The sequence below is a fragment of the Pipistrellus hanaki genome, assembly GCF_964339955.1.
Source record: "Pipistrellus hanaki genome assembly, chromosome: 6".
NCBI classification, from domain to species: Eukaryota; Metazoa; Chordata; class Mammalia; order Chiroptera; family Vespertilionidae; genus Pipistrellus; species Pipistrellus hanaki.
Window position 1 is genome coordinate 15,099,771 of NC_140508.1, and position 24,576 is coordinate 15,124,346.

At 51.5% G+C, this 24,576-nt stretch overlaps 1 protein-coding gene across 1 annotated transcript in view; it reads left to right on the top strand.

Moving 5' to 3' along the window:
- Positions 1–5,820: 5,820 nt before the first annotated feature.
- Positions 5,821–24,576, top strand: part of ACSS1 (acyl-CoA synthetase short chain family member 1) — a 53,503-nt gene continuing 34,747 nt past the window's right edge. The window contains exons 1-2 of the mRNA XM_084887092.1: positions 5,821–6,401; positions 14,749–14,845. Coding sequence (XP_084743218.1) covers positions 6,068–6,401; positions 14,749–14,845 — 431 coding nt within the window. The 5' untranslated portion in view covers positions 5,821–6,067. The remainder of the gene's footprint in view (positions 6,402–14,748; positions 14,846–24,576) is intronic.

Below are 24,576 nucleotides of genomic sequence, written 5' to 3' on the forward strand. Positions count from 1 at the left end.
GGAGCATGGGACCAGAATTCCGCCAAACCATTGATTCTTAGTTGCATTGAAGTGAAGGATGAAGTCAGTTCTAGTTGGTCCAGCTTTAAAAGAAAATTACAGAGAGTATTCCTGACTGCATCACTTGGGTGTGAGCTTGGGCCCAAAAGTCTTGTTGATCTGCGGGACTGCACCCATCCAGGTGGGGTGGGGCAGTCTACTGAATTGGAAACAAAGAAAGGCAAGGAATGGGGGAGGGGGTCGGGCTTGAGCTCTCCAAAGCTGAAGTGAAACATTCCTCAAACACACCCATGGAGCCCCCACACTGGCATTAGCTGTGACCTAGGGAAACAGAAGGAACTTGGGTATTTAGTTTGACATACCCTTATTGGTATGAATGCACCACTTGGAGTTTTAGAGCTAAAGGATTCAGAATTTGGCTCGCATTTGTTCATGTTGTTCATTATACAGATGAGAAAACCGAGGCTTGGAGATATTGAGGGACTTACTCTGTGGTGGGCTGGGTCAGAATCGAGAGTCTAGTCCAGGTCACCTGGCTCACTGTTCAGCACTCTGTCCACTCAGCTTTCTCAGGTTATAAAGTCAGGGTTTGATCCACGTGTGATAGTGGCCAGTTACATCAGGCTTAGGATAACTTGTGTCTGTGTGATCATCACTAATAATGTCAGCTCTGGCCTCAAGTAGAGCAGGAATAGGAGGTGCTGTCTCCCCAGAAGGGTGTCTACTTAGGAGACCAGGAAGAGGGGATGTGGGCTGGGAGTCCTGGTTCCCCTTGGCCTGTGCACCTGGCAGTTAGGAGACTGGGTTCTTCCAGGTGTCAGTGATTAGCAGTCACAGGAGACGCTGCTGTCTCTCTGACCATTCTCTTGACCACTATTGGCTAAGGGCATTTCATGGAGGCCACAAGCGAATTCAAAAGTGGAAGCAATTTAAGAGTTTACAGGATTTGGTTTGATGGAATTTAATTAGCGTGTTGCTAGAGCTAACAGGGAATGGACCCTGCCATGAGGTCTGGCTGCTCCACAGTCTCACTGCCCTCAGATGGGGGTCCCCCAGCTCCAGGGACCCTCTGAGAAAACCCAGCTGGCAGTCTGGCACCACCTGCTGTTGGTCCTGCTTTTCACCTCCTGTGTCCTGTGCTTGCTCTTTGGTGGTGAACCTGCTCATCCTGGAGTTGCTATGCATTGTGGGGTAAGCCCCACAAAGATGGAGTGTGCAACTTACAAGACAGAGACAAAGGTTTTGCTGCAGCTCACCCCCCCCCCACCCCCCCCTATTCCAATGAAGCAGATTACATAGCCTCCCACATGTCATTGCTACCACTGAGATCATGGAACATCAGGAAATGGGAACTGGAAGGGAAGGTGAGCCCTTCACTCTCAAGGAACCACTCCCATACTCCCAGCCAATTGGGTTCTCTTCTTCCTCCAAATCCTTTCAAGGTTCTACCTGTGGATTTTTTGTTTTGGATTTGCTTTGAATCTCTCTTATTTGAGCTGGTATGTGTCTCTCTGTTCCTCCCCACACTCCTCCCCCAATCATCGTCTTGAGTTCAAGGGCAGTGTTGGGTTCATTCTTGTTGAGCTGACAGCCCCCTGCGGGCTGCACACACAGAATGGGCTCCACAGGTACTATTTGTGTGTCCTTGAAAAGAAGAGATGGAGGAATGAGGAAAAGTAAAAATACAGGGAAGAAGAAGCAGAGTGCTTTATAGGTGCATTGAAGGCACCAGACTACAGTGAACAGATTTGGAGACTTGATGTTAGGTCTTGCTGACTGGGGGCAGGTGGGTCTCCCAGGGGATCTGTTAAAGCAGACTGGCATCCAAGTGCTGCAACTCTCTAAGTAATATTGGTTGTAGGTCCTATGAAGACAAATGGCAAAAGCTGTTACAACCAAAAGTTTTGGCCCTGGCTGGCCTGGCTCCACGGTTAAAGCATCAGCCCATGCACCAAAGGTTTGTGGACTCGATTAGTGGTCAAGGGCTTGTACCTGGGTCTCAGGTTTGATCCCAGCCCCAGTCAGGATTGGTCCAGGAGACAGCCAATTGATGTGTCTCTCTCACATTGATGTTTCTCCCTCCCCTCCTCCCACTCTCTCTAAAAATCAATGGCAAAGATATCCTCAGTGAGGAGTAACAAAAAACAAATGAACAAAATAAACCAGAAGCTGTGGAGGCAGAAAGCTAAGGCCCTACCACTTGCTAGCTGTGTGGCCTTGAGCATCTATCCTCTCTGTGCTTTTTTTCTTATATGTAAAGTGATGATCAAAGCATCTATCTTTAAGGATTGTAAGGGTCAGCAATTGTGGCTGTACCACCCTCTCCAGTTTAAATCTCAGGTCTGAGACATAAGGTTCCTTCAGGTCTGAGATATAAGGTTCCTACAGAAACCCTCCCCAGTCCTTCCTGACTCTACAGCTTTCAGGACTGGAGGGCCCTGCTCACATTAAGATTGAGGGGGGCTTCCTGGGGAGGAAATGTGATCAGTGTGGCTTGGGTAACCTCTGTTCTCCCAGAACTATCCAGACCCCACAGGACACAGCTGTGTGGACATGGCTAGGGCAGAGGTGGGTGGCTCCAGCTTGTTCTAGCTCAGGGAGATCTGCTTTCAGGACACAGCAGGGACAGCCTTGGCCTCAGAGGCTGTGATGCTCATGAGGAAATCGGGTAACTCAGGCCGTGGGAAGTGAAATTCTGTGCCACCTGATGGGTTCTGAGGTGTTTTATGTACATATAGTGGCTTCTTTTTTTTCCTTTTTTTTCTTTTTTAAGTTCATCAATTTTTATTTTTATATATATTTTATTGATTTTTTTTTTTACAGAGAAGAAGGCAGGATAGAGAGTTAGAAACATCAATGAGAGAGAAACATTGATCAATTGCCTCCTACACAGTCCCCACTGGGAATGTGCCTGCAACCAAGGTACGTGCCCTTGGCCGGAATCAAACCTGGGACCCTTGAGTCCACAGGCGATGCTCTAGCCACTGAGCCAAACCGGTTTCGGCTATAGTGGCTTCTTTATCCAACCTGAAGGAAATGGGAACTGTGCACTTCTTTACTTAAAGAAGAGTCAATTCTATGTACACTCTTCATTGTTTTCTCTCTAAGGTCTCTTCCTCTGGAAGGCTAGACCCCCCTCCCTTACAGCATGGCAGCTGGGCCCCAAGACAGCAGGGGTGCAGCCGTGGCCTCACAGGGCCAAACCTGGGGCTGTCAGAGCAGCATTCCCACCTCGTTCTGTCAGAACAATCCAACAGGCCAGGCTCAAGGCAGGGAGGGAACAAGTGCACTCCTCCTCTTGATGGAGTGCACTTCTCACACACTTACCCCAGGGGATGCAGCATTGGTGGCTATCTTTGGGACCCCCTGCACAGTCTTGGCCTTTCTTTCATTAAAAATGAGGGTTCAGGCCAAGTGGTGATTTGATATCGAATGGGGGAATAGAGGGTGCTGGGTGTTGATGCTGCTACTCCATCAGTCCATGCGTTCTTTAGTAAGTCAATTGATTCATTTGGTCTCAGTCTCCTCATTCGTTCCAGTAGAGGTTTATGATGGGCAGGAGTTGACAGCACTAAATGCCTTGAAACATGCAAAAAAAAAAAAAAATGCAGATCAAGTGTGCACAGATCAGGGCACATGTCTAGTGCTAGCTATTATCACTGGTTTTCCAGCCTTAAAATCCTGTCTTCTGCGGCAGGAAGCAGGTATTCGACGTGGCCGGGGGCTAAAGGACAGAAGAATCGCAGGGGCATTCCCTCTGCAAATCTCACAGCTAAGAGTGCAGAATCTTGCCCAAACCCAAAAAACTCAACCAACCAGTTTTCAAAACCCCCCTTTCTCATGTGCTTGTCTTCTTTATTATGTTTACTTCTTGGGTGTTGAAACATTTAGGAAGCCGGTTGAGACAAGTTTCTATGAGTTCCCTTCTATCCTTTCTGGGTTGACAAGAAAAACACCACCTCTACTATTAAGCCCCCAGGTGCTGATTCCAGGTGTGACCTGAGAGAGAAGATACCCAATTAGATGGGCTCCTGGTGGCGAACTGATTCAAACAAACAAAAACAGAGCCTAGCAGCCATTCCCACCAAGGGGCCTCTCATGCAAATGGCACTTCAGAGAAAAGCCTGAAATAAGCTACTGCCTCCTGCCTTCAACTGAACTGTGTTCCTGCCATCTGGTCCAGCCCTTTATAAAGGAATTAGAGGCCCGGTGCATGAAATTTGGCACGGGGTGGGGATGTGTGTTCCTCAGCCCAGCCTACACCCTCTCCAACCTGGGACCCCTAAAGGGATGTTTGACTACCGGGATTGGGCCTAAACGGACAGTCGGACATCCCTCTCACAATCCAGGACTGCTGGCTCCCAACTGCTCACCTGCCTGCCTTCCTGATTGCCCCCAACCATTTCTGCCTGCCAGCCTGATCACCCCTTAACCATACCCCTGCCAGTCTGATTGATGCCTAACTGCTCCCCTGCCAGGCTGTTTGCCCCTAACTGCCCTCTTCTGTAGGTGTGGTCACCCCTAACTGCCCTCCCCTGCAAGCTTGATCGCCCTTAATTACCCTCCCTTGCAGGCCTGGTTCCTCCCAACTGCCCTTCCCTGCTGGCCTGATTGCCCCCAACTGCCCTTCCCTGCTGGCAATCTTGTGGTGGCCATCTTGTGTCCACAAGGGGGCAGCCATCTTGTGTGTTGGAGTGACGGTCAATTTGCATATTACTCTTTTATTAGATAGGATTCCTGGAATCCTATTTCAACCAATAGGACTGAGACTTTCCCTTTCCAATGGGATCTGCAGGGGTATAACTCCCTCCACATCTTCACTGACCAATCAGAGAGGCACCATTCTGACCAATCAGGACAGTGCCTCTGGAACCAATCAAACTGAGAGGATTTGGAGTCCTCATTTGCATCAGGGTCCAGAGGCAGGGCCTTCTGTTTATATGTCAGCTCTCCTCTAGCTCTGGGAGTGCACTGCCCCTTTCCACCTTAAGACGTCCTTTCCAGGAGCTGAAACACCAAAGATGTCTCTTGGAGAGGGAGCAGAGCTGTCTAGCTGGAGAGGTGCTGCTGGTTGCATAGCTATGCTGTATCACAATGGAGCTGTTTGCATTGAATAGTTTCCCTCAACCTCACCCTGGGCATTCCTACTGGCCTTCTATGCTTCCAACACAATCTTCGTTTATTCTTCACGGTAGCATTTATTCTTCACTGGAGATATTACTCCCGTTTTCCACAGAAGTAAAACGAAGCACAGAGAAGTTCAGGAACTTGCCCATGACCACAGAGCTAGGAAATCCAGGGTTTGAACCCAGGCCACGGAGACTGAGGCAACTGGAGAAAACCCCCAAAGTCACACTCTTCCAAACCAGGCAGCTGGGTGATAAAAACAATGGACCACCCCGGATCCCCACAGCCTCCTGGGCAGGGGGCGCCTGATCGGCCCATTTAGCCCACGGGGGCTCCTTGAGTTTGTGTGTGCGGACGGACGGACTGACGGACGGACGGACCGGCCTGGCACGAGGGGCGTGGGGAGGCGGCTCTCTCTGAATGGCACAGACACTGACAGGTAGACTTCAGCCTGAGATACGAAGCGACCTGCCTCCGCTCCTCTCGCCCACCAGTGCGCTCCTCTGCGCTGGCCGATGGTTCTACGAGGTTCCTTTCCTGGGGCCCGGAAGTCCGGGGCGCGGGCCCGGACGGGGCGCACGTGTCCCCGGGGTTCGGTCCGAACCTGACCCTCAAACTGAAACTAAAACGGCCACAGCCCGCCGCCGCCGGGCCGGAGCGCAGGCAGCGCAGGCAGCAGGTCCGCCCTCAGCCTCGCCGGGGCGGGGACTCCCCAGCGCCCCTCCCCGGGCCGCTATCCCTCCTCCTTCGGGGTCCCCTCTCCAGGCGGGGAGGGGGGTGCGGACGGCGGCTTCTGGCCCGGAGGGGTCCGAGGAGTGAGTGGCGGCGGGAGGGCGGAGACGGGGCGGGCCCTCGGAGAGAGCGACACCCCCCTCCTCCTCCTCCTCCCCTCCGGCTGGGAGCCTGGCCGGGGGTGCAGAGGCCTCGGGGCGCTGGGGCGATGGCGGCGCGCAGTGTGGGCTGCGGCGTCCGGCGGCTCCGGAGCGTTCTGCGGGGGCGCGCGGGGCCCCGGGGGTGGCCGCCCGGCGGAGGGAGCGCACCGCGCAGGGCGGCCTCCGGGCTCCCGGGCAGCTGCGCCCCCTGCACCGGGGCGCTGGAGCTGCCCACCTCGTACCCCGAGCTGAAAGCGCTGGCGGAGCGGCAGCCCGACGCCTTCTGGGGGCCGCTGGCGCGCGAAATGCTGGTGTGGGACAACCCCTTCCACACCGTCTGGGACTGTGACCTGAACAGCGGCAAGATCGGCTGGTTCCTGGGAGGCCAGCTGAACGTGTCTGGTGAGTGGGCGGCGGGGAGCAGGGCGCCCCCAGCTCAGACGTCCAGGGGCCACTCCGAGCGCAGCCGTCCGGGCCGGGCCGCTGGCCCGAGGGCCGGCACCTCCCTCTGCGCTGTCACCCCGCGTCCCCCCTCCACTTCCCCGGCTCCAGCCCGCGCCCGCCCGGGTGTCAGCTCGTGCGGCCCAGCTGCTGGCCCTGCCCTGCCGCCTCCTCCCGTGGTGGGCTCTCAAGTGTCACCACGGGGAGCAGCAGTGGACACCCGGGGCAGGCCGGGGTGGGGAGTGCCGGGTGCACAGGAGTAGTGGGGACTTCCCCGCACTCGGTGTTACCACCAGCTAGCTGCCTGCCTGGCGGCGACTGGCCTGGGGAGATAGGTTGCCCAAGTAAACAAACCGAGCGGTGGTGGCGTGGCGCGTAGCCTGGGAGGAGAAAGCCCAGGGCCCGCAGCTGGAATCACTTATCTCCTCGCTCCCTGGCGGTGCCTGTGGGAGGGAGGAAAAGAACGGGCGGGGCCTCCCAGCTCTCAGTTTCAGATGACCTTGCCCCTCCCAAGTCCCCCCCCACCCCCCAAATCCCCCAAAACACCTACCCATGGCTTGCTTTAGATCTGGTTCTCTTTGAGGTCCCAGAAACTAGCACCACCAGCCCCTGGGCCCTTTGGTATCTGCTGAGATGGAGTCTGACTACCGTTAGGATTTGGGCGGTGGGATGAGTACACTGTGCCTGGAGGCAGCAAGGAGAGAAGGCCCAGGAACTGGAGGGAGTGGCCATGCCGGCAGGGTAGACTGGGGTGTGTGGGTAGCCTGGGGAGCAGGGGATTTATCTCTAGGTGGAGTGCTCAGGGGGGTTGCATGGCTAGGGAGGATGAGGTACCCCTTTAGGCGGAAGTGGGGTCTAGGGGATGTTTCTGGCGGGGGAGGGAGGGTGAGGGGGGGGAGGGGGAGACGGACATGTAGATCTTAATGGCAGGGTCAGGTCCCTGGCCAAGACCTGCACTTCATGGTAGGGTCTGGTGTGTGCACAACTCCACCATTTATTGGGCCTGTGACTTCTCCTCTGAGCCTGTCGCCTCATTTGTGAACCTGGGACAGTAAGCCCACCTGAAGGTTGATTGTGAGGACGGAGTGCTGGAGGTGTGGGACAGGCCCAGCACTTACTGGTGATCAGTAAGTAGTAGCAATTTTATCATATTTAGAAATAGCCATACAATTATAGGTGGTGTTTTGCAGCTCTTTCTTTTTTTTTTAAAGTATATTTTTTGTTAATCCTCACTTGAGGATATTTTCCCATTGATCTTTTAGAGAGAGAGGGAAAGACAGAGAGAAACACCGATGTGAGAGAAACACATCGATTGATTGCCTCCTGTACTCACCGGGCCAAGGAGGAGCCTGCAACCAAGGTATGTGCCCTTTGACCGGGATTGAACCCGGGACCCTTTGTTCTGCAGGCCAGCGCTCTGTCCACTGAGCCAAACCAGCTAGGGCTCTTGCAGTTATTTTTCAAACAAAGAAATTTAGGGAAGAACTTTGGGCTAGATTTCTCCCTCCACCCCCACCCCCCATTTTGCATACTATTTTGATGGTTTACTTAAAATGAATCACTTAGGAGATAAGTGTTTTCTTTAAAATTGAGTCAGCAGCAAGTGTCCTTGAACTAGTGGGTAAAAGAGGCACAAAACAAACCCTTAGGCTTGCAGTTACCCTTGAAGGGAGGAGAGCGCTTACAGGAGAGAGCTGGACATGCAATGTGCAGCTCTTGTGCAAGCGACCGGGACTGTGGAGGCCCGAGGCCACCGGAGATGGTCAGGGTTGGCTCAGGCACACTTGTCTCCTCTCACTCCCAGATCACTCACTGGGGATAGACCTCACGGGACAGGCAGGAAGGGCCTCTTGAGCCTCACTCAGTCAGGCTCAACAAGTGGTTGGCCAGCAGAAGTGCCTCTTTTTTCCTTCACTTATTTAATTAATTAGTTAATTAATTAATTAATTATTTTATTTATTTATTTATTTATTTTTAACCAGAGACTGAGCTTTAGAAACTGCCTTGTGGAAAAACAGGTTTCCAGCAGCATTCTTACCTTGAATGTGTATGTTCACCCTTTGATCTGTCAGGAATATCTCTGCCTTTTGATAGTGTCTGCAAACCACAGAGGTGATGGTGTGAAAAAGGCCGGGCCAGGAGCCCCCTAGATAGTTGTGGGATGGTGGGTATGTTTTGGGCTGATCTGTCTGTCTGATAGTCACTGTAATGATGGCTTATTCCAAAGGAGTATCACTTTTTTTTTTTTTAAAAAAATGTATTTTATTGATTTTTTACAGAGAGGAAGGGAGAGGGACAGAGAGTTAGAAACATCGATCAGCTGCCTTCTGCACACCCCCTACTGGAGATATGCCTGCAACCGAGGTACATGCCAGCCCTTGATCGGAATCGAACCTGGGACCCTTCAGTCTGCAGGCCGGTGCTCTATCCACTGAGCCAAACTGGTTAGGGCAGGAAATATCACTTTTGAAACTCCCATTACACCTTTAGGAAAATCTGTACCACTAGTTCTCAAACTGTGGTCCCCAGACCAGCAGCACCTGGGAATTTTATTAGACATGCAAGTTCTTGGGCCTCATCCTAGACCCCGGAATCTGAAGCCCTGAGGGTGGCGCTCGGCCATCTGTGTTTATAAGCTCTCCGGGTGCTTCTGAGGGACACACAAGGTTGAGAACCACTGACCTATAGGCTTTAAACTAGGGCAGACAAGACACTTCTAAATGGGCAGAATTGGGATTCGTGTCCCGGAGATGACTCTAGTAAGCAAACAGAAATGGCAGATGGGTGGTGCAGTACAGATTAGTGGTTCTGGGTATGTCCTGAGAATTCCACCTGGGTCTGCATCCTTGCTTTCCCCTTACTGTTCTCTACGTGGATTTCCTTGTCTGCACAACAAGACCATCTGAATTGTGTTCTAGTTACTATTGCTGCATATCAAACTGCCCCCAAGAGTCATAGTACTTTCACCGTTCTGTGGGTCAGGACTTTGGACAGGGCCCGTGGGCATGGCTTGCTTTTGCTCCCCATGGATCAGAGTCTGAGGCTGTCGTCACCAGTCTGGGGCCTTGACTGGGAGGACTTAGACTGGCTCGGCTGGAACTGTGTCCTAAACCACTTACACAGGCCCCGGGAACATCGACCAGAAGCCACAGACACTACAGCAGAAGCTGCTAGGTTTCTTCTGACCCGAAGTGGATGGCCTGGGGACACCCAGGGCTGTTGTTAACATTAAATTAAGTCAAATCTCTGCACAGTTTTGACTCACACCCAGTCACTGGCCTTTGTTATTAATGAATGAATCCTGTGGGAGTAGGGAGCTGGGGGTCGCTGGGGGCTGTGACATTGAGCCTCACCTTCAGCAGTGCTGCTGAGAGTGCTGTTTCCTCTGAACAGGACCACATGCGCTTGCGTCTGATCAGTCTGGAATAGGCTGGAAATGGGTCAGGAGGACACGCAAGTGGTCAACAGGGCTCCTAAGATCTAAAAAGGATTCCTCCCAGACTTTGAGATCTGGCTCTGTCCTCTATATGGCTCAACCGATGTTCTGCTCTGTGGTGTATAAACGCAAGATGATAGAAAGGTGCAAATGCAGAACTGAAGGGTAATAATGTATGTTGCTTTTAAAACACACAACCAAACATCTTTTTAAAAAATATATATATTTTTATTGATTTTTTACAGAGAAGAAGGGAGAGGAATAGAGAGTTAGAAACATCGATGAGAGAGAAACATCGATCAGCTGCCTCCTTCCCGCACACCTTCCACTGGGGATGGGCCCGCAACCAAGGTACATGCCCTTGACTGGAATCAAGCCTGGGACCCCTCAGTTCGCAGGGACTCTCTATCCACTGAGCCAAACCGGTTTCGGCCAAACATCTTTTATAAATATCAAATTCTGAGTCTGATTTTTTTTTTTTTAAAATATGTGTATTCTTTCTTTCAAGCAAGGGTATAGAGAAACTATTTTTAACCAAGCATTGAACACAGAGATTTCTGGATGCTTTTGGGGATATTCATTGAGGCAATGGGAACCATTTTGCTATATCTTTCTTTTATGACCCGCCTTCAATAATTCAGAAGGCAGATTCACTGATAATCGCAAGACACTATGGTCCTGTGCTTTGCTTATTTCTCAGCAATTGAAGTAACTTGTCCAAGGTCCTTCCAGGAACTTGAAATGAAAATGTAACCCCAGGTCTTGGGAGAAAGGTCCTCCGGAAGGGACCGAATTGTCCATAGTTTTCAGAGGCCTCACTTACTTTAAAGGGCAGATGCTTCTGGAGAGTTGGCAGATACAATTTTTGTGACTGATGTCATATCTTACCTCGTGCCAGGGAGATTTTCTATTTTAGGAAAACCCATTGTGAGTCCTTTTGTGAATATTAACTCCCTTGTTTCTTTTGATTAAAATAGAATTTCTTATATGTGGGTTCGCTTCAAGTTGGGGAGGGGAAGGATGTATTAAGACAACCGAAAGGAGTTCTTGAAAATTCCTGCATATGTGTGTGTGCCATCTTTATAATGGATATTATAACCTCTTTTAAAGAAACAAAACAAAAAAACCCCCAAAATCCCAAACCTATGAACCATCAGCAGTCATTTGCTGAACTATTTGCAGAGCTGTGCTAGGCTCAATGGTAGACCTGCCTTGAGGTGAACATGATGGAGCCTCTTCTCATCTCATTGTCATGACACCAGTGTGAAGTGGTTGGTGGTCCCCCCGTACAGATGTGGAAATAAAGGTTCCAACTCATGAAGAGTGAGGAGCAGTGCAGAAAATGCCCCAGTGCCACTGAGTGCATTCTAATGAGGAGATGAATCACAAATCAGTAAATGAGCAAATCCACTCTCAGGTTACTTCCTCAAGGCATTTACAGTTGCTAAGGGAAGAATTATGATGGCGCCCCCAATCCACACCCCCATGATTGTGTGAGTCATAGGGACAAGGTCCCTGCTCTCAGGGATCTTATGAATTAGACGGAGGAGAGTCTAGCAGAGGCAGCATTGTGTCCCAGAATGGGAACACGGGGCAGAATAACTAAGTGTTAAATGGTGTGGGCCCCTGGGTGCTGGAGACAGAGAGAGATCATTGCTGGGAAATTTGAGTTAGGAGGTGGGGTTTGAGCTGAGCCTTGCATTGCATTAGGGTCTTGCCCAACTCTTCCTGGCAATGCTTGTAAGCGGAATTTTCTTGTCCCACTTCTCAGTTCTATGGGTGGAGACGCTTTTTAAAATGTGGAGGAGCAAGAATTTCTTCCTTTTATCCTTGCTCTCTCCCTCCCTTTATTCTTTGCTTTTCTCCCGGAAGTTGGAGCAACAGCAGGAACCATATGTATGTGTTAAATGCCAGCAAATCACATGCTGTGTTAGGGCCACTGTCACTCAGTCCCTGCACTGTGCTTTCTCTAGGTCACATGAGTGTAAACCATGGCAGCTGAGACACTGCCTGTCCCTGGGAACACTGCACACAACCAGACCCTGTGACGGGAAACTCTCCAGTGGCATCTAATTCCTATTGTCACGCCCAGCGTTAGGAACTGTTACCCCATTTTGGATTAAGAAAGTGACATTTAGATTAAATGACAAGTGTGTCCTCTCTGCTTGATGAGTGTTTGGACAGGGTTGGACTCTGCAGGGTGGGTTTGACCTGTGATGTAGGTGAGGGCACGGTCAGATATCTTATAGAGCTCACAAGTGTGTTTTTAAAAAAATATATTTTATTGATTTTTTACAGAGAGGAAGGGAGAGAGATAGAGAGTTAGAAACGTCGATGAGAGAGAAACATTGACCAGCTGCCTCTTGCACACCCTCTACCGGGGATGCGCCCGCAACCAATGTACATGCCCCTGACCGGAATCGAACCTGGGACCTATCAGTCTGCAGACCGATGCTCTACCACTGAGCCAAACCGGTTTCGGCTCACAATTGTTTTTAAAAATTTATTATTTTTATTGCTGATAGTATTACAGATGTCTGCCATTTTCCCTGCCTTTACCCTTCTCAACCCAGCCCCTGCCCCATTCGAGGCCTCCACCACACTATTGTCTATGTCCAGGGGCTGTGCATATATGCATAGATGTACTTTGATTAATCTTTTCCCATCCCCTTCCCCACCCTCCCTTCTGAGATCTGTCAATCTGTTTCATGTAGCCATGCCTCCCCTAAACCTATTTTGTTCATCGGTTTATTTTGTTCTTTAGATTCCACATATAAGTGAGATCATGTGATATTTGTCTTTCTCTGACTGGCTTATTTTGCTTAGCATAATCATCTCCAGGTCCATCCATGCTGTTTCAAAGGATAATAGAAAGATCATTTTTACAACTGTATAGTATTTCATTGTATAAATGTGCCACAGCTTTTTTATCCACTCATCTATTGATGGCACAAATATGAACATCTCGAGGTGTCTTGATGGGCACAGTGGCACAGTCATTAACCTTTCGGGCTGGGTGTCTGCCTTTGGATGTGCCATTTGTGTGGCTAATTGGAATGGCATCTTGTGTGGTTTGAGCTCTGTTTCTGATAAATTCAAAGCCAAACTCCTCGGTCTCTGCCAGAGACTCCAACTCTAGTTCCCCCTCTGGGGTCTCAGGGGAGAGTGTGTCCTCAGCTGCTAATTGTTCAAGAGAAGCCAGAGTTCTCTAGCTTTAGTGGGAAACTTTGATTTATCAACTTCAGACCACTCCCCCCTCCTCTCTCTCTCTCTCTCTCTCTCTCTCTCTCTCTCTCTCACTCACACACACACACACTTTATTGTATAAATCTAGGTTCTACCACCAAGCCCCTTCTTTTCAATTTCTCATATTGTTTTTTCTCTGTTCTGTTTTTTTTTGTTGCATTTCTTCTCTTTTGTTTTTCTAATAATTCAAATAATGTTTCTGCATCAGTAATAGTATTAATAACTTTTTCCCCATGACATTTATCTCTTACTTAAAATTTTTTTGACATATAATTTATATACATGTTAGAAGCCAGGAAATTGAAACAAAATTTTTTATTATAATAATAAAATAGCCCAAGAGGGGAAAATATAATTCACACACACACACACACACACACACACAGACACACACATAAAAACTAAATTATGTAATATTTTCACGTGAGTTCACCCTCTCAAGCGTTATAGAAATCATATGATCTTTTGGTACCGCCCATCACTTTTGTCAGAACGGTTATCCCAAGTAAAAGCCTCTCACTCACAGTATGGTATCTATCAGTTGGCAATGTAGTTCCCTATATTTATATAACGGTACTTGAACATTCGGTATTTCATTTGTTTCCGGTTATGGCCTCTTGAGTTAGAGATAATAGCTCCCAGGTACTAGGAGGAGATTGATTTGGAGAAGATAAGTCACTGCTCCAAAGAGAACAAATACACACATTTACATGTCTGACATTGGGGTGACCTGAAGAGCAGGTGGACAGATGGCTGCTACCCCCCAACAGCTGTTTGTGATGTTTGTTCCTCCTGCTGTGGGGGAGGTGAGCAGCGAAAGGCCGGCTTCTGAGGCTGGCATTACCAGCCACAGCTAAGCTCACCTTGAACAGGATGTCAGCAAATGAACATGATTTTACTAATCTTCAGGTTTACAGTAAACCAGAACAACTGACCTCTTCTTTTTATGGGAAATCATGTGACCTGAGCTTGAGTAAGAGGCGGGGGGGGTGGGGGGGGGGGTGGGGAGGCAGGAGGGGAGCAGAGCCTTCCGGCAAACCAGCTTTGCATTTCCCCATCATTGCAACACTCCTTGGAGCAGAGGCTGGTTTTAGGGTGCTGGCTGGACACCTGAGAAGGACTGTGGCTCCTTGGCCTGGACTGTGTGTATCTCTACCACATGTGGGAGCTCCTTGCATGAACCTTGTACTGCGTCAGGAGCATCCTATTTGCATGAAATATTCTTTCCCAACAGCTCAGGCTGTGGTGCTCAGTCCCAGCTTCACATTAGCACCACCCAGGGAGCCTTGAAACCACAAGATCAATTGGATCAGGGCCCCTGGGGGAGGCCCAGGTAACACCAATGTGTGGCTGGGCTAGAGGCTCTTGGTCTGAAGTACCTGCCTCAGATTGTCCACAGGGGATCACCCCAAACCTGTGAGATCAACTGTGCGTAGTTATTGTCTTGTTTTCCCAGGCTCTGACAAACAATCATCCTTCTCCTTGCAAGGAAGTAGACACCTCACCTTTGATGAGGGAAGGGTCCACCTCATCGGAGAGCAGTGCAGGTCACAGCAAACCAGGCCCTCCCCTGATTCAGACTCTGAGAACACCCTGTCTAATGCTTGTTAACCTGTTTTTGTGCAGTCAACTGCTTGGATCATCATGTTCGGAAGGCCCCGGAGAGGGTTGCTTTGATCTGGGAGCGAGACGAACCCGGAACAGAAGTGAGGATCACCTACAGGTACCGTGTGCTCCCTGACGGCAGACATCTTGGTGCCCCCCGCCCCCCACGGGTCTCCTGGGTCTCTGTGTCCACTGTAGACGCTGGCACCTGGTGCCTCTGCTGAACTGTTTTCCAGAATTGCCCAGTTTGGAGGAGGCCTGGCTTTCCTGTGTACTTGGCAATGCTCATTGTCTTCAGATTCCCATAGAAGGAACTGGTTCCTTGGGAAGAGCGATGATGAATGTTGAGGGCATCGGGGAGGCCGTTGGCACAGTCCTGTGAGTGTGTGTCTGGTCCTGGGCAGGTGTCCTGGTTGTCTGAATGTGAAGGAACACTGGGCATGTTCTCGCATCCCAGGAGAAGTGAGCGTGAACGCGAGCTGAAGGAAATACACGCTGACATCATTATTATAATCACTCTCAGTGCGCTCATAAGAGTGGGACCAAAAATAAAAGCAAGTCTTTTGAAGAGGGGATACGCCTGACATCTGTATTCTTTGACTCCTTAAATTCTTCACATATTCTAAGGGCCAAGCACCCTTCTGGATATTGTGTGTGTGTTGAGGAGTTTGGACAAAACCTGCTGTCCGGGAAGAGTACTGGCCTCCTGACAGAGCTGCCTCCTGTGGGGACTGCCTTGCCTGGGGTCTTTGTCCATCACCGCAGGGCGTTGGGTCTCCTTTTCCCAGGGGTGCATCTCCTTTGGCTAAAGCCTGGCGGTCCCCCGGGTTCCCTGTACAGCTCTATCTCAGACCCATGACGAATACAGTTTGTGTCCTTTACAGCCACCCCCACTCCCCATCAAGGGGTCACAAGCACGGTGATGCTCCTGGTGGGTGTCTTACAGCTTTTTATGTGCGATCATTCAGCATGTTTCACCATGTGCCACTGTACCACACAGCCCCAAGCATAGAGTGAGGTGGCTGGGCGTGTCTGAGGAGGTGACATTTAAGCTGAGGTCTATTGATGAGAAGAAGCAGCCATGCCCGACAGGCATGGCTCAGTGGTCACAGCTTGAACCAGGAGGTCACGGTTTGATTCCTGGTCAGGGCACATGCTCAGGTTGTGGGCTCGATCCCCAGTTGGGGGCATGCAGGAGGCAGCCCATGGATGATTCTCTCTCTTCATTGATGTTTCTCTCTTTCCCCCTCCCTTCCTCTCTGAAATCAATAAACATATTTTTTTTTAAAAGAAGTAGCAGCCGCCGAAACCAGTTTGGCTCAGTGGATAGAGCGTCAGCCTACGGACTGAAAGGTCCCAGGTTTGATTCCAGTCAAGGGCATATACCTTGGTTGCGGGCACATCACAAGTAGGGAGTGTGCAAGAGGCAGCTGATTGATGTTTCTCTCTCATTGATGTTTCTAATTCTCTATCCCTCTCTCTTCCACTTTGTAAAAAATCAAATATATATATATATATATATATATATATATATATATATATATATGAAGAAGAATGGGGTAAGCACTTCCCAGGCCAATTCAGAACCCTGGGGGTCCTTATTCAGCGTTGGTCCCCGGGAGCAGAAAGAAGGTGGCTGGGGTGATGGGGTGAGGGAATGTGGTGGGAGGAAGGTCCAGAGAAGCAGGTCCAGACCCAGGGGCCCGAGAACAGCAGTTCCTCTCCTGCCACTCAGATGCTGATGGGGGAGGAGGGAGCACTAGGCACCTCTAGTTTCCCATTTGTTTCTTGAACTTGGGATTTGTCACCAAAGGTGGTAAAATTTGCCCAAAATGATAAAAACTACTCAGCTTGACCTTTGGGCGCAGCAAACTGACATTGGTTTATCTGCTGCAGCTTCCGGTGGGCACTGTCCAACGGGTCCTCTCCTGTTTTTGCCAAGACCCTCAGCAGCCACAGCCCCTCATGGCCTTCCCACCTCTGCATTCACCTGTCTCCCGCGGGCCGAGCGAGAGCCTGAACAGATAAACCTCAGGCCCCATCGGACCTCGGGCAGGACCCAGGACACGTGTGCACAGTGGACGTTAGGGAGCGCTGCTCCAATAGACAGACTGGCTCCACCGCTCTGCACCATTATCGGCCATCTTGAGTGATGTGCGATCCGTTAGTGAAAAGAGCAAGGCTCTGGGGTGGGGGCGGAGGAGCTTACCATCTGGATTGGGGAGATAACATGGTTCAGACATGGACGGGATTCCTTCCCTCGCTGCCTCGGGCGTGCCTGGGCCCTGGGCGGGGGTGGGTGGGCGATGGGTCCCATCTCCCTGCTGGGCCTCGCCTGTGCATACACCGCGTGGGTGTTCAGCAGCGTTTGACAGTCTAAGAGCTGGGCTCAGCCTGGCCTTTGGAGGTGTGTGGTTTGTGTCCTTTACAGTAAACCTCCGGGATTGTTCAGGGCTGCAGCCAGCGTGTTGAAGCTGAGGATAGCTTTAGTTCCACTTCACCAAAAACCCTTGGGCAAGCGGCAAACTTATAAGTGCAGGCCAACTATTCTCTCTCTAAAAATATGGAGATTTAGCCCAGAAGAGCTGTATAGACTTTAGCTATCTTAGCACTAGATGGCTATTTACTGTTTGAGTAAAAAGTGTACATACAGGTTGTCTAAAAGTGCAGCTAGTTTCTGAAAGACTTGGGTTATTGTTTTCCTGGTCATTTTTGACAGAAGGTTTATGTCCCCTCGGAGTAAAGCCACCTAGACCCTGGTGCTGGCTGTGCTGCCCGAGTAAAAACTGCCACTGAAATGAGTGCTCTCCCCTTCGGTGTTCCCCGTGGTGGCAGCCAGATGCCCCAGGACGGCCACAAGCCCACAGATCCAGTTCTGGATTCATGGCCTGGGCCCTTAAAGAAACACGTGGGGGTTGCGGGTGGCAGTGCGGTTTCTTGGGGACCACGCCCACTTGTCGCTCTCAAGCTTGGGCGAAGGTCTCATTCCTCAGGGGCCCAAAGCCTCTCACTCCCGGGTCTGCTGGATTTTCTGGACGGGGCACATTTCTGAAGAATCATTGTAGAGTTTGTTAATAAACAGACAGCTCCTCCCCAATCACTATTGGCAACACCTTTATCCCACTCACGAGAATGGCCACTGTTTTCCATATGTGTAGGTAGACATACATGTCCATGTCCACGGGTGTGTGTGTGGATATGGATATGTGCGAGTACACCACGTATACTCGCACATAACCATTTTAATCATGCTCATTTTCCATTCTCCAAGTATGTTGTTGTTGTTGTTGTTAATTCTCACCCAAGGATATTTTTCCCATTTTTTTTTAGAGAGAGTGGAAGGGGGAAAAAAAGAGAGAGAGAGAGAGAGAGAGACAGAGACAGAGAGAGAGAGAGAGAGAGAGAGAGAGAGAGAGAGAGAGAGAAAAGTGAGAAAGAGATGTCGATTGGTTGCCTCCTGCACACACCCAGACTGGGGCCGGGGATTGAACCTGCAACCCAGGTTCAGGCCCTTGACTGGGAATAGAACCATGACCCTTGGTGCGTGGGCCGAGGCTCTAACCACTGAGCAACATCGGCCAGGACTCCAGGTGTTTTTTATAAGCTGCTCTTCGTGTGGAATGATCTGTCCTGGAAACGTTCTCCAGGTTCCAGGCACAGCCTCCTGCTCTGTTAGCATTGCCTGTGATTACTTAGCTGTTGCCTTCAACTGTCTACTAATTCTGAAGACTGGTTGTATTTGTAACCTTATCTCCCTCGGGTGGGAGAGGCCTGGCAGGTCAGCTCTGGGAACCGACCTGCCAGGAGGCCCTTGTCCTAATCCTTCCCCACCCCTCCTGCCCATCGGGCCCTGCTTTCTGGGACACCGGCTGGCACCAGTTCCGAGGCACAGCCTGCCGATGGGCCAGGGCTGGGAGGCCTGTGCTGCCATCTGCCTCTGGTCAGAGAGCCTCTCTGGCTGTGGTTTTCTGTGCTCCCTCCTGGAGAAGTGTAGTGCTCGCTTCATTTCTGAAGTGAAGGGGCAGGAAGGCATTGCTTGGAGGGACCAGTCTGGGGTAGTCTGCACACACCTCTCCCAGGAAAGAGGGCAGCGTGTGACCCGAGGCGGGAGCCAGGGCCAGAGGGCCATCCAGCCCCGTTTCAGACGTTGCTCAGAAATGGTCCGAGGATGCTGTTCTCGCCTGTGAACCAGCAGGACTGCAAACCCCTCTGGCACTGCCCGGGGCTGGCCGCAGCTCTCCAGCCTGTGCCTATTTTACACGATTGCCCTTCACCTGTAGCTCTGGTTGGCAGATTTCGGAGGCCCTGGGGGATGGGGCTGTGGAGAAACACAGATCCGTTTTCTTCTGGGCAGTGGTGGTGGGGTCTCAGGTAGATTCAGACCCGTGGTGTATGTGGGTGCCCAGAAACAGGAGATAGCAGGCTGTGGGTGCTATCCTGAGAGTATTTACCGAAGCTTTTAACCAGCTCATCTTTTGCGTGCGGTTCTTTATTTTTATTTTTTTAACCTATTTTTATTGATTTCAGAAAGGCAGGGAGAGGGAGAGGGAGAGGGAGAGGGAGAGGGAGAGGGGAGAGGGAGAAGGAGAGGGAGAGGGAGAGGGAGAGGGAGAGGGAGAGGGAGAGGGAGAGGGAGAGGGAGAGGGAGAGAGAGAGAGAGAGAGAGAGAGAGAGACCATTGATTGGCTGCCTCCTGCATGCCCCCCACTGGGGATGGAGCCTGCAACCCAGGCATGTGACCAGAATCGAACCTGGGACTCTTCAGTCTGCAGGCCAATGCTCTATCCACTGAGCCAAACCGGCTAGGGCAGCCTGAGGTTCTTTAAAGGGGGCTCTGAACTTGAACCCAAGTCCAGATGTGACCCTTGTAATTAAGCTGTAACGGGTTTTAACACTGTGCACAGCATCCTCATCTGTCACACACGGGCTAGAGACCAGTCCTGTTCCAATGCTAGTGGGTGTGGGGCAGCGCAGGGCATGCCCAGTGTTGTAAAACACAGAGTAGCAGAGCTGGGTATCGGTGCTGCTCCAGGCAGGGCAGGCGTCCTCGTGTGTGTGTGTGTGTGTGTGTGTGTGTGTGTGTGTGTATCTGTCCCTACTCCCACAGTGCCCCCTCCCCTCACCATAGAGCTGAGTGTAGTTTTCACTGTGAGTCAAGCCCCCGGAGAGGAGGATTTCTGTGGGGCCTTTTTATTGGGGAGGGTCTCTCCACAGTGAGGAGCTGGGGGGCATTGAGGCCCCCCCCCCCTCGCCTGCCTCAGAACTCAGGTGCCCGGGGCTGGCTTCTCCCTGCTGTGCTGGGCCAGGCATTGGGCACCATGGAGACTTGATGCAGCCCAGTGCCTAGTGCGGGAGGGCCCAGGAATATAAGACGGAGCCTGGCCCCGTGGAGCGCCCCTCTGTCCGAGGCAGCTGGACCAGCCACATGGGCAGAGGGAGCGGGCGGGCTTGCAGCCTAGAGGCACCTCCCCCAGAGGCTGGTGTGTGACCTTCCTGGGCATCTTCAAACTTGGCCCCTTCTGAAGGCCACAGAAGTGGCCGGTCCTTGTGGGCGCCGGGGAGGGAAACAGGGAGTCTCACCATGATTGAGAAGGCCCGGGGAAGTCCTGGGGAGGGTTGGGTTTGGGAGGCAGAGGAAGGGGAGGCGAGATGGTGGAGGCAGAGTGGGTAGTGATAGGCGAGCACACTGTTGGCCGAGGCAGCCAGCGTGGGTGGAGATGGGAGGCCTGTGTCCGCGCTCCGTCCCCTGGCTGTGTGTGTGACCTTCAGCAAATCACTCCAGCTTTTTGCCCCTCAGTTTTCTCATCTGGAAAATGGAAATACACTTCTCCACTAGGTGCCTGAGTGTTAGCAGGACATGGTGTGTGTATGTGTGTGTGTGTGTGTGTGTGTGTGTGTGTGTGTGTGTGTGAAAGCCCAGAACAGTATCTGGGAGGTCGAGGGTCCGTTTTAGCGGCAGGTTGGGGCCAGTTGAGGGGAGGTCAGCAGAGGATTTCAGATCTGACAATGGGGAGGGGACAGGGTGGCCCTATGGCTGCCGGAGCTGGGAGGATAGGGCTGCATTTCCAGGGTGAGGACTTCAGCTCAGGAGAACAACCAGGTCCGCGGACAGGCTTCCCCTCCACCTTCTCCAGTGCCTGACCCTTGCACCTTGCTCTTTTTCCCACCCCCAAATAATTACCTCGGTAAGCAGATCCTTTATTAAAATATGGGTGCAATTGAGGGGAGGATGATAAACTGGCAGAGTGAGGCTGAAGGGTGTGGAGACTGGTCACTGCCGCACAGGTCAAAGCTGGTGTGTTCCCTGGGCCCCCTGGGTAGGGCGGAGAGGCCGGTGGCTTCTGTCCGTATGGTGTCCCAGCTTCCAGCCCGGGAGGAAGCTGTCTACCAGAATCCCACAGGACCCGGTCTTCCTTGGGTCCTGCTGGCTTTAAAGGCTTTCCCTAAGACTTTGGCTCCTGGTGTTGATGTGGCAGTGTTTGAACCTTTCTGAACATGACCTCTTATTTTTCTTTGTCCCTCTTTTGGGCAAGCCAAGGCCCCTGGAGTTTCATGTTTTAGAATGACCCACACCGAGGGAGTCTGTCTGTCCGTTCTGGGAAACCTCCTTGAGGGACTTTCTGAGCGCAGTGGGAGAGGCTCACTTGGGGGGAGCACACAACCCTTGGAACCGGATCCTTGCTTCTGTGAACCCCTTTCTTCCATCCGGAGGTGTTGGGGGTTGGCTGGGCTGTGGGAGGTGAAGGTGCACAGCCTGGTGAGGGGAGAAGGCAGACTCTGGGGGTGCAGATGGGGGCTGGTACCAGCCTTTGGGGGAGTGGGTGGGGGTAGGGTTGCCTGTGCTCTGGGGAGGGTGGGGAAGGGCACAGGCTGTACTGCAGCTGGCTGGGAGCTAAGGCCTCCAGGACAGTGCTCTGTTGTTCCTGTCTGTGTGTCCCCTCTGCTTCTGGAGGCTCAAGACAGTGGGGTGAGCTGTGCTGTAAGCCTCACTGTGGGTCACACCGCCACGCCCTGTGCCTGCTTCCCATCAGGACCTGCCCGGGACCAGGGCCACGGGGAACGAGTTTGGGGAAGGCTGCAGTGAAAACCTCGCAGCCCAGCCCTGGGTCCTCCTGTAGTCATGGCTGCCCATTGCCCTGGGGACAGCCCCTGGTCAGCTGGAAGGAGCTCACGTGGATGATCTTGGTTCATGTTGATGGTGGCCCTTGTTTTTAAAGCCCAGGACCTGACACCCAGTGAGCTTCAGGAAATCTCAAGCTCACCCAGCTGGAAGGATCAGAAGTGGGGTTTGAAGTCAGCCTTGCCTGGCTCGCTGGCTGTGCTGAGTAACCCGAGTCTCCCAAGGAGCACTAGCGTGGTGACAGGCTCCGAGGCCGAGGCCCGTGTGCAGAGCCTGAACTCTGCTGTGTGCAGACAAAATGCCCTTTCACTGATCAGGGCCATGTGTTCCAGATGTCTCCCTGCCCCCAGGAGGATGGGTCAGTTAATACCAGCTCAGGGGGAGGGGACTCACCAGTACGAGGGGCTCCACGTCGCTGGGAGGAGGCACAAGGCACAGTGTAAGGAGGAGGCTGGGCTGTGGAGTCCTGGTGTTACAGTGGGACAGGAGAAAGCACACATGCTCGCGTGGCATTGCACTTCGGGGTGCTTTGGAGGCAAGGGGGCATCGTGTGGGCACCAGAGGAAGGGACAGTGGTGGTTGCTGTATGCTCCTCAGACAGGTGCTGTCCCTCTCTCGCTCCTCGCCATTCTTTCTCCTGGCCCTCTCTGTGGCTGTCTTGGGTCCCATCTGCTGTGGTAACCGCAGGGGTGGGTGAGAGGCTTGACCATTTCCTGTCAACAAACCCAGTTAAACTTCCCCTTAGAAATTTGGAGCGCGGTTTCTGGACCACTGGCAGGTGAGAGGATCCGCACGCTCCCTGTCCGGGCTGCCCCTGCCCCTGCCCCTTTCCCCTGCTGGCTCTTCTTGGAAGGCGGCTTGCGGGAAGCCTTGCCTGTGTATGCAGCGTGGGCAGGGAACTTAGAAAAGGGTGGAAGGGTCTTGCTGATGCAAACGTTTTCAGGAGTTCCCTGTGGTCTCCAAACATGCCAGAGCCTGAGTGACCTGTCCGTTTGGCAGGATCGGAAGCAGTGTGATCCAGCCCAGGTGTGCCTGAGTCTCCTGGGAGGTTTCTAACCACACACATCCAGACCCTGCCTGGGCCCTGAGCCAGGATCTCCTGGGGGTGGGGGGGTTTGGGGAGGGAGGGCCTGGGGATTCGCATGTGCAAATGCATCTCGGGTCACATGGCAAGAAAGTATTTGTCAGGATTTAGTTGCAGAAAAGGGAAGTCACTGCCACTCTTTTATTTTATTTATTTTTTATTGTTTAAAGCATTACATATAGTAGTACATGTATCTCCTTTTTTTCCCCATTGATCTTCCCCCAGCCTCCCTTACCCCTGTCGCATGCCCTCATCTCCCCCCCTCCCCCCCAGTGTCTTGTGTCTATTGGTTGTGCTTATATGCATGCATACAGGTCCTTTGGTTGATCTCTTTCCCTGTCTCTCTAATACTGCCCTGCTTTCCCACTGTAATTTGACAGTCTGTTCGGTGCTTTACTGCCTCTGTATCTATCTTTTTGTTCATCAGGTTATAATGTTCCTTATTAATGAGTGAGATCATGTGGTATTTTTCTTTCATTGCCTGGCTTATTTCACTTTACATAATGCTCTCCAGGTCCATCCATGCTGCTGCAAATGTTAAGAGTTCCTTCCTTTTTATAGCAGCGTAGTATTTCATTGTGTAGATGTACCATAGTTTTCTAATCCACTCATCTGCTGATGAGCACTTAGGCTGTTTCCAAATCTTGGCAGTGTTGAATTGTGCTGTTATGAACATAGGGGTGCATATATCCTTTCTGATTGGTGTTTCTAGTTTCTTGGGATATATTCCTAAAAGTGGGATTACTGGGTCAAATGGGAGTTCCATTTTTAGTTTTTTTGAGGAAACTCCATACTGTTCTCCACAGTGGCTACCCCAGTTTGCATTCCCACCAGCAGGGCACGAGGGTTCCTTTTTCTCTGCATCCTCGCCAGCACTTGTCATTTGTTGATGATAGCCATTCTGACAGGTGGGAGATGCTACCGCATTGCCATTTTGACTTGCATCTCTCGGATAATTAGTGACTTTGAGCATGTTTTCATATGTCTTTTGGCCTTCCTTCTGTCTTCTTTGGAAAAGTTTCTATTTAGGTCCGTTGCCCTTTTTTTTTTTTTTTATTGGATCATTTATCTTCCTTTTATTAAGTTGTATAAATTCCCTGTAGGTGTTGGAGATTAAACCTTTATCAGTGATAACATTTGCGAATATGTTCTCCCACACGGTGGGCTTTCTTGGTGTTTTGTTGATGGTTTCTTTTGCTGTGCAAAAGCTTTTCATTTTGATGTAGTCCCATTTGTTTATTTTCTCCTTGGCTTCCATTCACTGCCACTCCTTTAAGCAGAAGCAGAATTTGTCCCAGGTGCTTACAAACCCACCAAGGAGCAGCCTCTGGCAGACTCCAGCCCTTCCCTCGGGGGCAATCAGAATGGACTCACGGGACCCACAGACACTGCTGAGTTTTCAAACACATTGTTACGGCTTTGGTCTAAGGGTCAGGAAACCACAAGTATTGCTGGCTCAGTTGCCTCTTGCAGCCAGTGGAGCCTCTCCGGGCAGAGCCCAGCATCTCCTGATCACACTGGGTGGCAGCAAGACAGCAGCCCACCATGCAGCTCCTCCCGCATGCAGCTACCTGGTGCAGCCCGAGGCACCTGCACACCTGGATGTGAGGCATCTGAGGTGGCGGATGCACCCCTGGGAGGCTGG